This window comes from Dipteris shenzhenensis, chromosome 15, assembly GCF_047967505.1.
Source record: "Dipteris shenzhenensis isolate YYH24624 ecotype China chromosome 15, Dip_SZ_1.0, whole genome shotgun sequence".
In the NCBI taxonomy this organism is placed as follows: Eukaryota; Viridiplantae; Streptophyta; class Polypodiopsida; order Gleicheniales; family Dipteridaceae; genus Dipteris; species Dipteris shenzhenensis.
Window position 1 is genome coordinate 28,793,341 of NC_141610.1, and position 15,937 is coordinate 28,809,277.

Below are 15,937 nucleotides of genomic sequence, written 5' to 3' on the forward strand. Positions count from 1 at the left end.
GAACGTTAGAAAATCAGGTGCTCATTACTAAAAGCTGGGCGACCATGGCATTCAAATTTTTGGGGAAAAATCTATGTTGATGAAAAATTGCCAAACTTTGACAACTCATATTTTTTGATTGACAAATCCAAATGGGGTCATGTAGCATGTCAAATCAAATGGCAAGACATGATTTAGATGTTTAACTTAATAAAGTTAAATGCATCAAAATAAACATTTTATGAGAGTATGACTAATTTTTTCCACAAAGTTTAGAGCATGTTCGTCCATTTTAGGCTATCATTTCTCAAGGGTGAGGATAGTAGGATAGCCCAATTAGGTGCTCCTTTTCCAAGAGGGGTCTTTGAAAAAAAAAACCATCGGCCATGAGTGCTCTTAGTAGGGATGGCTTGTAACATAAGTATTTTGTCTATGCATAGAAAGCTATGGCCAATCCAGTAGATGTCTCTAGAATGTTAACTCGTGCTATTCTGATCTTTAGAGCATCAGTTGTAGGATATTTTAGCATAGTACACTACTAGGCTGCCACATGGCGTTATCCCATATACAATCTATACTTTAATGCTGGGCTGCGTGTCATGCCAGGAATAATCCCATAAGTGTAGTGTACTTTTGCCCGAGTCTAGGACTAGAAAGTCCCAATGGCTCATTTTGGGACATCATCTTGGAATAAAGCTTAAAGCGTTGCTCAGGATCATGGGAGTTTGCTTCCTCAATTGAAGCTCTCCTCTAGTTGTAAATAGCATTTATTGATTTCTCTAGGCCTACTCCAGCTAATGCAATGAAAGAAGTTTGGATAGTCAATCCTTATACGAGCAGTAGCTTGATGTGAGGGTTCAAGAGCAGTCCAACTCTCCTCCTCAATGAAGAGGCCTCAACCTGCATTTCATCTTCATTGATATGATGATCAAGTTTTGGTTCAGTATTTTACTACATTCGTTGATCCTGGCTCTACATATCATTGCAATGATGTTTTGCTTATATGGCTTCGTCTGCTAAAGCAGCTCAACTCCCTCTGTGCTGAACCTAGAGTGCCACATGGAGAAGGCTCAACATGGATCTTTGAGCATGAAAGCAAAACTATGCATGTTGTTCATCAAATGTTCTAAGCAGCCCTAGCACCTCCAGTGTTTTTCCCAAATTCCCTTAGTCAGTTGCATTTTCTCCTGAAGGGAAGCCTCCCATGCTGGCAGACATGCCATCAACAATATCCTCCAAGCTTTTGATTCATGCCACTTATTTTCCGTAGTTGACCTCTGCCCTTTTTGTCCTTACTCTTGTAATTTTATTGAATCTGATGATACACGTCCTGATGTGGATCAATGTGATGCTTAGTTTCCCCTAGAAAGGAATTAGGGAGCATCATGTATTACCTCATCTGTTACAGCATTGGCAGGATTCAATTATCAATCAGAATTATTGGCAGTGGCAAATGGTAATTTCCAAGTTGGTCTATGAACTTGTAAATGTTTGCCAAGCCCTGAATTTTAAGGGATGCGTATGTGTAATCGCTCTGTGTTTCTTTCACATTCTTACATGGATAAAAAGAGAGCTAAAACAAGTAGCTATCCAGCAATGCCATTGGGCGACATGCCATTTTGGGTTTGATGCAGTTTTTTCATACGTTTGGTAGTGTACCAAATCTAGGGTTTGATCTTGTAAGCAGTCTCTCTACACAGTTATGTGCCTGATCATAAGACTATCTTATTATGAAATGTGAGAGGCCTAAAGGCTTAACATATTGATGTAAATGACTTTTTGGAGATTTCTCCAGAAAGGACAATGTGACTACAAGTTAAGGCTGCACACTCACCATCTCACAGCACTCCAACACAGTATATTTGCAAGGTTTTCAGGCCCCAAAGGGTGGCCTATGCAAGAGGGAAGGAGCAGCCATTGTAGGAGCCTTAAAGGCCCCCCAAAGGCAGCTTCAAGCAATGGCTTATGTGACACGACCCCGCAGGATCTGACCCTATCACTGACCTAGAATCTCGTCCTCAATCCAACCAGAATCATAGCGCAGGTGCCTTGATCCTCCCGACCACCCCTGAGCACGTGGGCTATAGCTAGACTTATCTATAGGCCCGTATCTAACCCAAGCGTCCCATACCACCTGAGCCCGTCCAGAGGACGTTCCGATACACCACCTATGATCTGCCATGTAGATGGCCAAAGTCTTGGCCTGGGTCCAAGTCCCATCCATCAGTTGAGGAGCGCTCAACTGATCTACACAACAGCACTAGCCCTCCCTCTATATAGAAGGAAACCCGGTATAGATAGCACAATGCTATGAATAGCTCCCTCCATATAAAGCGAGCACTATATATGAATCAATCTCTATATATAGCAATCTCGGCTAAAAATAGCCATCCAACCCTATGCTATCCCGTAACCCACGTTCACGTGCTATCCAACCCTAGGTACACCATGCACATGACATACTCCCCTTCCTCAAGAACTCACTCCTGAGTTCACCATAAAGCCCGAAAACTCTCTTTGAAGATGAGTAAATGCTAATAACTATACTCTTACTATCAGTTTGAGTGTGCTATACTTTCCATGAGATTCAAATCAAAGAGGATCTAAGGCCAAAGCTACAATCTGTGATAACCAACCCAAGGAAAGTAAATCTCTCAATCTAAACAAGGTTACATATCGTCGAGTAGTCTCCTCGAGAAATCAAGTAACGCGTGAATCCACAGAGTTAATTCTGTTGACATATTCGTACACAAGCATGGTAAAATCTGTACCTGAAGGTAAATGATTCTATCAGCCTTATCTATTGAGTATCCTTGAACTCAAAATCTTAGGTTGAGATCGAGGAATCATTGTTCGAACAACCCCATTGATTGAACCCCTCGAGGTCAATTTTGGGTTGCAATTTCTATCAATCCTAATTCTTGAATTACTTAGTATTCAGAAAATCCCTCAACGTAATACCCTTGTGATTCAAATTCTTGGGTTGAAATACATGACAGACTTTCCATCGCAGAACAATTAGGTATCAGTTCATAACTCATGATGGAAGAATCTTCATGGAAGTATCAATGGGCAAAATCCTGACCAAAGATATGGTCCCCTTGATCTATCCTTGAACTGCCCCTACATGAGGATAATCAGTAAAATTCAGTTGGCTATATCCAGTCAATGGTACTGTTCTAGACATGTATATAGTCAACCATCATAGAAATAACATCCTATGTGATCCAAAGACTACGGAAATATACAATCCGAAATCTCTTAAAACAAGATCCACTATCGAATATCCTGTATAAACTTGTGCACAATAAACCGCTCCGATCACAGGACCATCCAGTTCTTAGGATCTCTTATCTAGGAACATCAAGCTCCAAACAAGGCACTGACAGACCATCATCAGAAGAGATGTGGTAACCGTCCTTGAGATTGAGTCTAGACTATGGAGCTCCAAGGTTGAACCTAAAAAATACATAGCTTCTCTCAGGGTAAAGAATCTTAGTCAGCCCTCATAAAAAATCTAATCAGGTTGCCCCCAATTCAATTCAGCCTACTTGTACTTCACCCTAGAGGTCCTTGGGTATTAGTTCATGTTGGATTATACCACCACATCAGAGAATCTTAAATATAACATACCTTAGTGTCCCATATCACCAAAGTATACTGCAAATAAAAAACTTAGTGGACAATATGAGTGAATCAGGTAGCCAATCCCTCTTCAACTCAGATGATCCCAGATTGAGTCAGGGTGGCAAATCCGTTCTCAATCCTTTTCTTAATGTGATTATATCACCCCCTTGTGTTACAATACCCCAACCAATAGATCAAAGAAGAAAACCAATAGGTAGCATCCCTAACAACTCTTGAATCCTGACTATCCATGACCTTGGACTAAAAGAGTGAGAATCAGAATGACCCTGCCTTTGGACATGATTCAAAGAAGGTATCCATCAAGACTCATCCTGGTCTAATCAATAAGAACCTTCATATGTCCAAACTGTAACTCGAAGAAACGCCATAACTCACAATCACATCGAGATCAAAACTTCAAATAGAAACCAAACAGGAATCTATGCACCAAGATTCGAGAAAGGGAAATCCAATTGTCTTAGTTAAGTCCAGTTTAAGATGTAACAAAATCTCAAGCGTCCTCAATGTACCATATACCTAAAAAACATCAAGATATATGGAACAAAAGTACACGTTATATAATTTGAAAAAAAACCCCATCAAATTATAGATGCCACATAACCAAATTAACCAAAACCTGGTCAATTTAATAACAAGACAATTTATAATTCATACAGATTTGGGGAACATCTTGAACCAAACGTGGTTCAAAAGATCTAGTCGAGCCAAAAAATAATTGGGTGTTGGTCAAAACTGAGAATTTCAACCTCTTCATGGCTTCTCAATAACTTGGAAGTGGTATAAAGACTCTAAAACAAGTTGTCTACATTTAGAACAACATGAGCCTTCTTCAATAAATTTCCGGTACTGAGGGGTTTTATAGTAGTGAAGAGCTGCCCAGAGTTCATCCATCAAGGAATCCATCTCTCGTAGCAGGTCATGAGATCTACGAGGAATAATCTCCGATGTAGCCTCGGCCTCCATCTCAATAAAATGGTAATCCAAAGTAGGTGTCTCATTACTTTGATGTCCTTCCATGGCTGGAAAATATCTCGCACAGGAGAGGGACTAGAAGAAAAACAGCTACATCCAAACACCTGCTCTTCCCAAGAGAGAATCTGGTGCTGTGTGGAATCAAGGAAGAAGGCGAGTAGAGGACAGCAAGAAAGATGGCAGAATCTGAAAGGTTGATCTTAGACAGAAAGAGGGTGGGAAATTTGCCTTCATGCGCTGAAGTGCTGAAGTGAGAGAGAGAGAGAGAGAGAGGAATCCCGGGTATATAAATAGCCAAGAAGGGCCATCAAAAGCTAGGCGAATTTAGGGTGGGTGCTTGATTTAGAGCAAGTGTTTTCCTTGCTAGAGAAAAACAAAAAAGCAACCTGCTTTTTTAAACCAAAAATAGTTTCGCTTTTAATAGATCTGGTCCCGCTTTTCTCCAGCCAGCCAGAAATAGCCAAAACGTGCTAAAATCAGGCCATATGCTCCTTTCCAAAGCCAAGCGCCTGCCCCCAATGATATCGCCCCTATCTCTGATGCATGAATTTCCTAGACAAGCCGTTCTTTGGCTTACGAACGCCCTCTCTTTCCTCCTACTTCTCAACTGCAGCAAATCTAGGTCTCTAGGGTAGGAATCTCATCCTTGAGAACCTAGAGCGAATTCTTTCCCTAACCAGCCTACTCTTCCCCACACAGCCAATCACATCAACAACCCAAGCGTGGGAAGTTATAGGCCAGAAACAACGCATACTCATATCTCTTGCTGAAACATCAAGTCTTCTCATCGCCTACTCTTCTCAAGGAATCTCGATTTCCAAACACGTAGCAATCGAGAGAGAGCACACAGCCTATGGACTTCTATTTCTTCCACAACTCTCCCAATCATGAGTACACATCATCAACCAACGATTCAGCCCATACATGAGCGAAAATTCAGATTTGCAAGAGCAATCTCAAAAAGCGTACCTAGAAGACATCTTTTCTACATACCTCGCATTGAATTCAATCGTGATAGGACGGCTCTGATACCAAATGACACGACCCCGTAGGATCTGACCCTATCACTGACCTAGAATCTTGTCCTCAATCCAACCAGAATCATATTGCAGGTGCCTCAATCCTCCCGACCACCCCCGAGCACGTGGGCTACAGCTCGACTCATCCATAGGCCCATATCTAACCCAGGCGTCCCATACCACCTGAGCTTGTCCAGAAGACCTTCGATACACCACCTATGATCCACCATGTAGATGGCCAGAGTCCCGGCTTGGGTCCAAGTCCCATCCATCAGTTGAGGAGCGCTCAACTGATCTACACAATAGCACTAGCCCTCCCTCTATATAGAAGGAAACCCGGTATAGATAGCACAATGCTATGAATAGCTCCCTCCATATAAAGCGAGCACTATATATGAATCAATCTCTCTATATAGCAATCTCGGCTAAAAATAGCCATCCAGCCCTATGCTATCCCGTAACCCCATTCACCTGCTATCCAACCCTAGGTACACCTACATGACATTATGGACTGGGGAAGGCGCCTTTTATAGGCTGCCTTTGCCCTGCATAACTCGGCCCATAGGGCTGCTCAATTGAGCCGTACCAGCCAGCCAACTTGGAGCTACGCTGCTGAAACAGATTGCCAAACCTCAAACTGTTGTGCGGCAGGTCACCTTTACTTTGGGCCAGATCTGTACGGCAGATTCAGGCTGCTATACAGCGGTTTGCTGGAGTGGCTGAGGCTGCACAGGGGCTGGAAACCCTGCTGGAGGGCAAGGACCCCCTTATATAGGGGGCTGTAGGGCCCAATTTGACCAGTCCAAACAGGCCGACCAGCCCCCACAGTTGCAGTTAAGGGGATTATATCAGCTCAGTTTTGTATGACGATTTGGCACTCATGTACAACAGTAGTCAGGGCATTTATGCCATCAGTATAAATAATATACCTAGATGAATCCAGGAACATTCCCAAAGTCATCAGTATAAATAAAGCAGTGTACTATAGTTAGGAAGTTCTCCTGTCTTTCATGCTTGATTTCTCCTTTTATGTTCATATATTTCTGCACTACAAGTCCCCCCATGTTACATGGCTCCCCTTATATAGGGAGCTGTAGGGCCCGACTTGACCAGCCCAAACAGGCTGACCAGCCAGTCAGCTGGTTGGCTGGCTGGTAGGGCTCAATGGAGCAGCCCTATGGGCCGACTTGGAGAGGGCAAAGGCAGCCTCTAAAAGGCGCTTTCCCCAGTCCATAAGCCCTTGCTTGGAGCTGCCTTTGGGGGCCCTTCTGGGGCTCCTACCATGGCTGCTCCTTCTCTTCCACAGGCCACCCTTTGGGGCCTTAAAACCTTGAAAATATCCTGCATTGGGGTGCTGTAAGATGGTGATTGTGCAGCCAGGTGTCAATACCACCTGTGCCTGGCATTGGTGCATGTGACAGTGCTTCTGGTCCTCTCTTTTCCAATGCCATTCGAGTTATTCCCACTGTCAGCCAGAGAGCAAGAATAACGATAGGAGCCTTGCTAAATTATCCTATCGTAAGGTATACGTACCGATTAATCATGAAGGTTGAAGGAGGATAATGCATGCATTACTGAAATATGGCAAGGCTAGAGATGGTGTGGGAGGCTTGATTTGTCTACTTTTAAATAAGTCAAAGTATATCCCTTTGTGACAGGTGGACAGGGCAACATGTAGAAGACACAGTTTCATGGTGGATGCAGGCATGCCACAGAAACAAGAAAAGAGGTTCATAAACAAAGATTTTGAGAGGCGAGAAAACCAACAAATGAAAGAAAAGCAGGCTTCTTGGGCATCAGAGCGATTCTTTTCATTTCTTTCTAATGCCTTTCCGTGTTTTGAGATGAAGAGGAAGGAACCAAACCAGGACAGAGACATTTCATGTGAGTTGTGACTGCTGCATGAACTAGTACTTAGCCCGTTCTTGCAAGAGTATCGTGTCTCGGCTTTTTGAGCATTGCTGTACAGTTTCTAGCAATTCAGATCTGTTGTCTGCAAAGTATGTTTTTGACTGTATGCTAACTGCATATGATGTCTGCTGGTTAGTTTATTCTGCCTCTTCTGCAGATGGATCCACTACACCTGTGCATTCAGCTGGCTTTACACCACAAGTATTGCCAGGGAATAGTAAAGCTGTGCTTTTCACAAGGGCAGAGCTTAGCAAGGCAACTTCAAACTATTCTGTGTCTTGTAGAATTGGACAAGGAGGTTTTGGTACAGTCTACAAGGGAAGACTTAAGGACGGCTCTATTGTGGCCATCAAACGAGCCAGAAAGGTATGGCCGTGAAATTGGGGATCAAATAATCTTACCTCATCTTTTCACAAGAATGCCTTGATACAAAAAATCAATATTGTGACCATTTAGTCTTCTGGTCCAGAAACATTCACTAGACCAGTATGGTAAACCACACTTAATGTGTGATTATGATAAATTTAGCTTATCAATATATGTCTTATCCAAACTGTGGGAGATTCAACTGAATAGTTTCCTGGTGGCAGGATGCGTTTGAGGCACAGTTGTCAGATCAGTTTCAATCCGAAATCAATATGTTGGCAGGTGTAGAGCACAATAATCTTGTGAAGCTAATTGGGTATCTAGAAGAGGGAAATGAACGGATTCTAGTAGAAGAATACGTGTCAAATGGCAACCTCCGACAGCATCTTGATTGTGAGCAGTGTGTTCCATAGTAATTGGATGTAGTCTAGTCCTGAGTATATGATTTGTATGATAAGGCCTTACCAGTTCATTAATGCTTTTCAATGATTTGATCTAGCTACATTGGTCTTTTGTTTGTTTGACTGATTGCAGGCGAGTTAGGAGTGGTGCTGGACTTATTTATGCGTCTGGATATTGCAATTGACGTCGCCCATGCCCTCACATATCTCCATCTTTATGCAGGTCTGCGTGTCTGCATATGTTTGTTTATTTATGCCTGCTGGTATTGCGATAATTCTTTCTAGCTTAAATGGTGCGTTGCCCTATCAGCTAGATTTAGATGCTCGTTTGGGAGAGACTAAAATGAAATTGTTTAGACTTCACAAGCAGTTGTAGCTGGAATGAAGAGATTTGGACCACTTGATTAGCCTTCTCCTTTAGTGCTAGCCTTCATCATGGCTGAGTTTTCCCTTCACCTCTAGAGTGCCGACAGAAACTCAGTATGAAGACTTTGTATAAATGGATGCTCGAGTATGTGTGGGTGTGCGGATTTGTATGTGTGAGAGCATATTTTTATACTATGGTCTACACCCACTGTTGGGTGCTGATGACGTCAGTGGGGATGTGCGTGATGGAGTTTATGGTTTTCAATCTTATGAGTGACTATCGTGAGATTGAAATTGCACTATGTTGTGTTTTTAGAGGATGAGTTTGGGAATGTTCCTGGATTCATCTAGGTATATGTTTGTTTGTTTTAGGTGCGCAGAGTTAAGTTTATAGAGATGTCTTGTGTAATGTCACACTCTTTTCCATGACAAAAAGAAGTTTGTATGGCTTGAGGTTTGCAGCAACCGAAATTACAAGAGCAACTTCCTTATTAACTTTGAAAACAGACATAATAAAAAATGATAAGAAATATGCCAAAATGCACGCAAGGAGAAAGAAAGAAAGAAAGAATTGTTTATGGACTTTCGAAAACCAAAGTGGCCTATCAGACAAAGTACTTACAATACATGAAACATAGAGGGAGAGCCTAAGTGCTTCTTGAAGAAAGGTGTATTAACCTCTTCAAAAGACCAAGGTGGCCTAGGAGACAAAGTGCAGTACATGCATGAAACATCAGAGGGAGAGCCTATGTACTTCTCTATAAAGGACAAACACACTGCAGAGTGCAAAAAACAGCCCTGTTGACGGGTGGGGGTTTAATGTAATGTAACTCATGTAGACTGAGGTCTGTCATCATCAGTGGATACAATGGTGATATAACTGGTCTGCATCTCCCTGTGTCAAGGATAGTAGAGCGTAATGCCTCTTGACTAAGTAGATAAGTTGTGGCCTTTCTATGTCTTTGAAGCATGTCCTTGATCTGTTTTCATCAGCCTGAGGCGATGTATCACCCGGGCTTCGACATAGACAGGAGTGATGAGCATTTGTGTGTTATGAGGACGTGTGATGCAACACACGGTTTATGTGTTTATATCTTCAATATGAAGAGGTTCAGGCATTTGTCTGATGAAATGAGAGGTGTCTGAAGCCATTGCGAAAAAGCTAATGGAGCAGGCCTCTGGTCTCATTTCTGTGAGTGCACTTGAATCTAGTGGTCCTTGCTCTCAACCTTTTTGGTGTCACACATCAAGCATATTCTGCGTCTCGATCTCAGTCTGTGGCAATGAGACGCTGAGGTGCAGACTTTTACACAACTTCTAGGAGGAGAGATTCACGAGCAGTGGATTCAAGATACAGAAATTCCTAAGAGTTAGTTTGCACACAGTTGAGATTCTTGAATTTCAGAAAGGGGAACTTTTAAATGCTTATAAGGGAGCACGTTTAATATGGGCCTGCTAAAGGTCAATATTTGTGGTTATTAGATGGCATGTTACTGATATTCGTGAGGTGTTTCGGCAGATCGGCCCATCATTCATCGGGATGTGAAGGCCTCTAATATACTATTGACGGAGCATTTTAGGGCGAAAGTTGCTGATTTTGGATTTTCTAGGGCTGGTCCTCTAGATTCAGATGCTACACATATTTCAACTCAAGTGAAAGGAACTGCTGGCTACTTGGATCCCGAGTACTTGAAAACTTACAAGTTAACACAGAAAACGGATGTCTATGCTTTTGGCATACTATTGGTAGAGTTGCTGACAGGAAGACGACCGATAGACCACACTAGAGACATCGAGGAACGAATTACTGTGCGCTGGGTTAGTCCCACTACCTTTCTGATGGTGTTGCCCTAATTTGTTTCTTATCATTTTTCTGACTTGATTTTGTTGAAAGGCCTCAATGATCATCAGTTTCTTTACACTATTGGCAGGCCTACAAAAAATTTCTCTCTCACAATCTTGAAGACATTCTGGACCCCAGATTGGAGAAAAATGAAGTAAATTTATCGATGATGGAGAAGATGTTTGAACTAGCATTTGACTGCTCTGCACCAACAAGGCATGATAGACCAAATATGAAGAGGGCACAAGAATGTTTGTGGAGTATCAGGAAAGACTATCAAGCTCTCAGTCAGGGCGAGGCTCGAGTATCTCTTTCATTGCAAAGGAACTGATAATACTAGTATACTTCTTCTGCATTTCTTCGACTAAGCGCATAAATTTGTTTTGTATTTTAAAAGCTCTTACACTAGACTGATTGCAGTTGTATGCCAAGGAAGTGACAGTTCTGCCAATGTATAGTTGAGCTTTCAATGAGCTCGCTTGAAAAAAAAGCAAATAGGTTGTCTTGGCAATAAGGACTTGCGGAACTTGTTCCGCTTCTACCATACAGTAAACATGTTTTGGCACTATCAAGTCTTATGTATTTATTAAGTTTAAGATGACTGCAAGTCCAAGTAATAAGTGTAACCAGGGATTTGCCAGTTGGACTCGTTCTATTGCAGAGGCAGATTTTGATTGAGTAACCAATTTTTGAAGTACCAATGTTCCATCTGTGTTGCAAGGTGGCAATGCTGCATGGATGTGAGCATTGGAGTGATTGGCAATGAATGTTTAGATATTTGGAACAAAGGGGAACAGGGAAATTTGCGTTTGCCTTTTTTGGGTTCACTTTTGTCGAGAATAATAATATCATATCGATTTGTGCAAAGGTCTCATTTTCTAGACCTTGTAATTTGGTTAACCAGTGCCTATGGTGGCCGAAAGGTCTTATTACCTTGGATTCACAGATCTTCTTTTGAGGCTATTAATAGCCAGATAATGTTCTCTAGGAAAGGGCATTCATATGTGTTAACTCTATATGGGTTTTTGTTATTTCAACAATAAGCCTTGGGTCGATTGAAATTCACAAGCGCTATATGCCCTCTTTAAGAAAGGACTAAACTTGGTGTCAGCTTTATGCTAGCAGTGAGCTTAGATAAAAGACTTTCAGTCAGGGGGTACAATTCCCTCAAAAATCAATTAATTAGTTCCCTCCCACGAAAAATTTACTCGACTAAGCTTAGTTAGTATGCCCCCTCTTGAATTAATCAAGGCTACTATGCCCCCTCTCTATTACCCTTTGCCTCCCCCTCTCCTCAGCCTTGCTGTTCCCCTCCACCTCCTCGCCATCTTACACTCTCCCTTCCCCTTCTCTCTCCCTCTTCTAAACTCCCCTCCCTCTTCCATTGCCCCCTTCTCCCTTCCATTGCTCTTTTCCTCCCCCTACTTTGTTGCCTTGCTCTGTCTCCCTCTCCCCACCACTTAGCATTGGTCGGAAGTGATTGTAGTATCATGATGGCCACCATAGGGATTATAGAATCGCTACGGATGTTGCTCCTCAATGTGATCTTGATCTCTCTCGACTTGATCCCCATCTTGGTTGGTTGAACTCATCACCAGGTGTGGCCCTTTGCTTTGGCTTGGTCCTAGTTACCTCGTTCTTGCTCATTGGCTTGTCGTTGACTAGGCCATGTTAGATCAGGAGGATGAGGAAGGCAATCGATGATCATCTACCATCGAATCCCATCCCTCCCCCTAACATCATCGAGTCAGGGGCCTTATGTTGTTGATTGGGGACGAAGGATACACAATTGGAGGAGACACACGACACTCGGGAAAAGTTGATGCTTTGGTACTCTTGATCACCTACTCATTGTGTAGCCTTAGCCTTGCAGCATACTACTGGCAGATCGAGCGTTAAAGTGCTAGTCGAGAGGAGCATGGAGGGGCAGGCAAGGATGGTTGGTGACAGAGCCAAGGGGAGGTAAAAAATGGGGAGGGAGCCACATGCAGGGGCCAGGGGGACGATATCATTACTCCAATGACGTTGAGAAAAAATGGGGAGGGATGGATTGGAGGAAGGGAGACAAGACGATGCAGTACAAAGGGAGACAGAGAGCAGGGTCGATAAGCTTCTTGAAACTTCCAAGGTTGTCGGGCCTTAATTTTTCATAAGGGGGGCCCTTAACTTTTAGTAGCCTACGTTAACTTACCTTAATCTTTTGCGTGGCTTGAGATCTGGAGACTAATACTAATGGAATTTCTTATTTTTCTCACTGAGGGGGTACATACTTGGTTAGAGATTGGAAGAGAGTTTGGTTATCCGATCAAGAATAGAAGCTGATGATGAGCATATTGGATCTATGAAAGGCCAACACTAAGTGGAATTGGGGTAGATGCCTTGTCTATATGAAAGAATTCACTTGGGTTGAAAGTCCCTATTTTTTACAAGATTGTTTGCTCTATTACCTCTTTAGTTTTGCTTATCTTCTTCGGTGTACCTTGGGTGGTTTGTTTGTGTTGTTCTCCTTGTTGGCTGGGCCAGCTGTATATAATCATCTATGTAAATCTATTATACTAAAATATGTGCCCACAATGTTCAAAAAATGGAAATTCATATTAATTTCTGCCCATTCCCTCCCTTGTTGACAAATTTAAGAAATGGATTTCTTTTTGAACAATAGCCATTTGTGGAGAGAAATGGAAGAGGATGTGGCTGAAAAGAAATCTTTTTTTTAAAGTGCTAGGAAAAAAATTACATGCCCTTTGCATTGGTGTGATTTGCTACAATTATATATGCTTGGGGGAGGAGTTGAGTTGTGATGCTACACCAATGTTAGAATACAATATCGCATCATCCTGTAGAGGTGTTAGTAAGAGAATGTGGTGTTAGAGAACATGCCACAATTGCAACTACGAAACAACAATGTGTGCATAATAGTAACGATAACATTTATCATGAATCTTATAGACAATAAAGAGGTATATTGATTTACGTATTGTGATTGACTAAACCCAATGTATTGCATTTTTTACTAATGTCCATGCCAAGACTATGAACACCTTCGTCTTGCTTGCTATGATAGATGCACCCTGAACCATCAACACGTTACCCTTTCCAAGAACATGTTCAGAGTGTTATGAATCTCATTGAATGTTCCACGTGATGTAGAGTGTTGTTTGTAAGAGAACATGCCACAATTGTAGCTACAAAACAACTGTGTGCATTACCTTGACAATAACATTGTATTATGAATCTTATGTGAGAACAAAGAGGTGTATTGATTTATGCAGTGCAATTAGACCAAACTCAATGTACTACCTGTTTTACTACTATCCACGCAAAGGATATGAACACCACCTTCTAGCTTGCTATGATAAATGTAGGTATTTATTGAAGTGATATAGACATTATCATTCTACTTATTCAATCATGACAAATCAAATACTACTTCTTGAAAAGGCCATCTTCGGAGAAACTTATTCACTCCCTCCATGTTTTCATGAAATTTACTAACTATCTTTATTGAAGTGACAATAGACATTACCATTCTAGTTATGTTCAAGCATGACAAATCAAATTCTAGTCTTGAAAACACCATTATAGGAGAAACAAATTCATGTAAAGCAATATATAGAGCCAAAGTAAAATGACGATCGATATGACATACATCACAAAAGTCTCCATGCCTCTCTCTTGTAGCCCCTCTCAAAGAGTGGGATATCCTAGTAGAGTAGGGTGCTCCATCTCATCCTTGCTGGACATTCATCCATAATCATTTATTTATAATTAGGTAGAAAATTTATTAGTCAAATGTATATAAATGATTGAATTTAAGAAGAAATATTAAAAATACTTATACTTACAAATTGAGCAATGAAGGTGCACTTCCCCTTTGCCCAAGTGTATCACTACTCTATTTTGCATTCAATCTTTTTTTTGCATTCATTTGAATTGTCCATGTTTGTGTTTTTTTAAGTGTGACAAAATATCCAATGATATTTGAAGAAATGTTTCTATGAGGTGTGGAAACAACGTGCATTTCAATATACATGTCATAAATGGAAAAACAATATTAGTGAATTTGGATTAAATTAACCTTTTACGTCTTATTTATGTTTGAAAGATACACTAGCTCCTTTGTATGTGGACTTTTTGTGCATTTGACCAATGATAGAAACTTCTAAATAGTTAAGATACTAAGCACAAAGTGTTTTCTGCATACTAGACATACTCATGCATAACAATCTCTTTTTGAGCATATTTCTCAAATTGTAAAAGAACAACAATACAGACTAACCTTACCTTATGGGGCCATAAAGGAATCACTTTAGTATACAAGTCAGATGCAACAAAAGGCAAAATAGGAACATGAAGACCATACACTCTTCTTCAAAGAACTTTTGGACTCCAAAGTTCATATCACATTGGATCAACTTCTAAATCTTGTTCTAGCATTCAAAAACCAATTATGTCAGAGTTTGCATTGTAAGGACATTCCTTAAACAAAATATCATCCACAGAGTGAAGATGAAGATGAAATACCTGACATTTACACATCCACCATTGAAGATGTGGATTACCAAGTCCCACTCATAGATGTGGATTATAAAAGGCAAAGGATACCAAAAGTATTGATAGATGGAGGATCAGGGGTGAATCCTCATTGAGGACCTATTTAAGAAATTTTGTTGCAATGAACTTGCACCATCCCCATTTCAGGTTAGAATGGCTGATCAAAGAAGAATACAACCTCTTGGCATACTAAGAGGACAGGAAATTAGCATAATGGGACTATCCTTTACAATCACATTTATGGTACTCATAATGGAGAAAAGAGATTGTGCCTATTCCATGCTATTAGGTAGGCCATGGCTGCGAGCTGCCAAAGTGAAACAAGGATCGAAAAGCCATTAGGAAAGGCAAAAAGAAGTTTAAGATCAATCTCTCTTCAAAGAGAAGTTTCCCAAGATTAGTTCAGCCACTACAAGTAGAGGTCATCAACATGATAGCAGAATTTGAGGAAGATGAGGAGGAGATTTTCCTTAGGTGAAATCCTATTGTTTTCCCCATATTTGAAATTGATGTAATCAAAATCATTGATCAGTATACATGCACAAATCAACAAATACAATAGCACAACCTACATCCGGCCCTGCAAAACAAAACACTGTCAAAAAGCAATCGAAGGCAGATTCCACGAACTACAAAATAACAAATGACAATCATAGAGACACATATGACTCCCTACATGAGAACAAGTAGAAATCAGTTGCATAGGCCATCCTAGAAGCTGAAACTAAATTTGAGGAGCATATGCAAAAGAGTGCCCGAGTTCGATGACAGGATGACTTGGAAGAGATGAACCTTGGAGACCCTAACAATCCCAAGACAGTTTTGGTAAGTACAGGTCTTCCTCCACCTTTCAAAATGGCACTAAAGGACTTACTGAC

The 15,937-nt window shown here is 41.2% G+C and overlaps 1 protein-coding gene across 2 annotated transcripts in view; it reads left to right on the plus strand.

The window, feature by feature from the left end:
- Positions 1 to 11,394, plus strand: part of LOC147893640 (calmodulin-binding receptor-like cytoplasmic kinase 2) — a 30,041-nt gene extending 18,647 nt beyond the window's left edge. The window contains exons 3-8 of one of the 2 annotated variants that reach the window (XM_087385564.1): positions 7,277 to 7,502; positions 7,666 to 7,895; positions 8,120 to 8,288; positions 8,430 to 8,519; positions 10,182 to 10,480; positions 10,594 to 11,394. In XM_087385564.1, the coding sequence (XP_087241690.1) occupies positions 7,310 to 7,502; positions 7,666 to 7,895; positions 8,120 to 8,288; positions 8,430 to 8,519; positions 10,182 to 10,480; positions 10,594 to 10,836 (1,224 nt within the window). In that variant the 5' untranslated portion in view covers positions 7,277 to 7,309 and the 3' untranslated portion in view covers positions 10,837 to 11,394. The remainder of the gene's footprint in view (positions 1 to 7,276; positions 7,503 to 7,665; positions 7,896 to 8,119; positions 8,289 to 8,429; positions 8,520 to 10,181; positions 10,481 to 10,593) is intronic. The other variant, XM_087385562.1, reaches the window with a different exon arrangement.
- Positions 11,395 to 15,937: the final 4,543 nt, after the last annotated feature.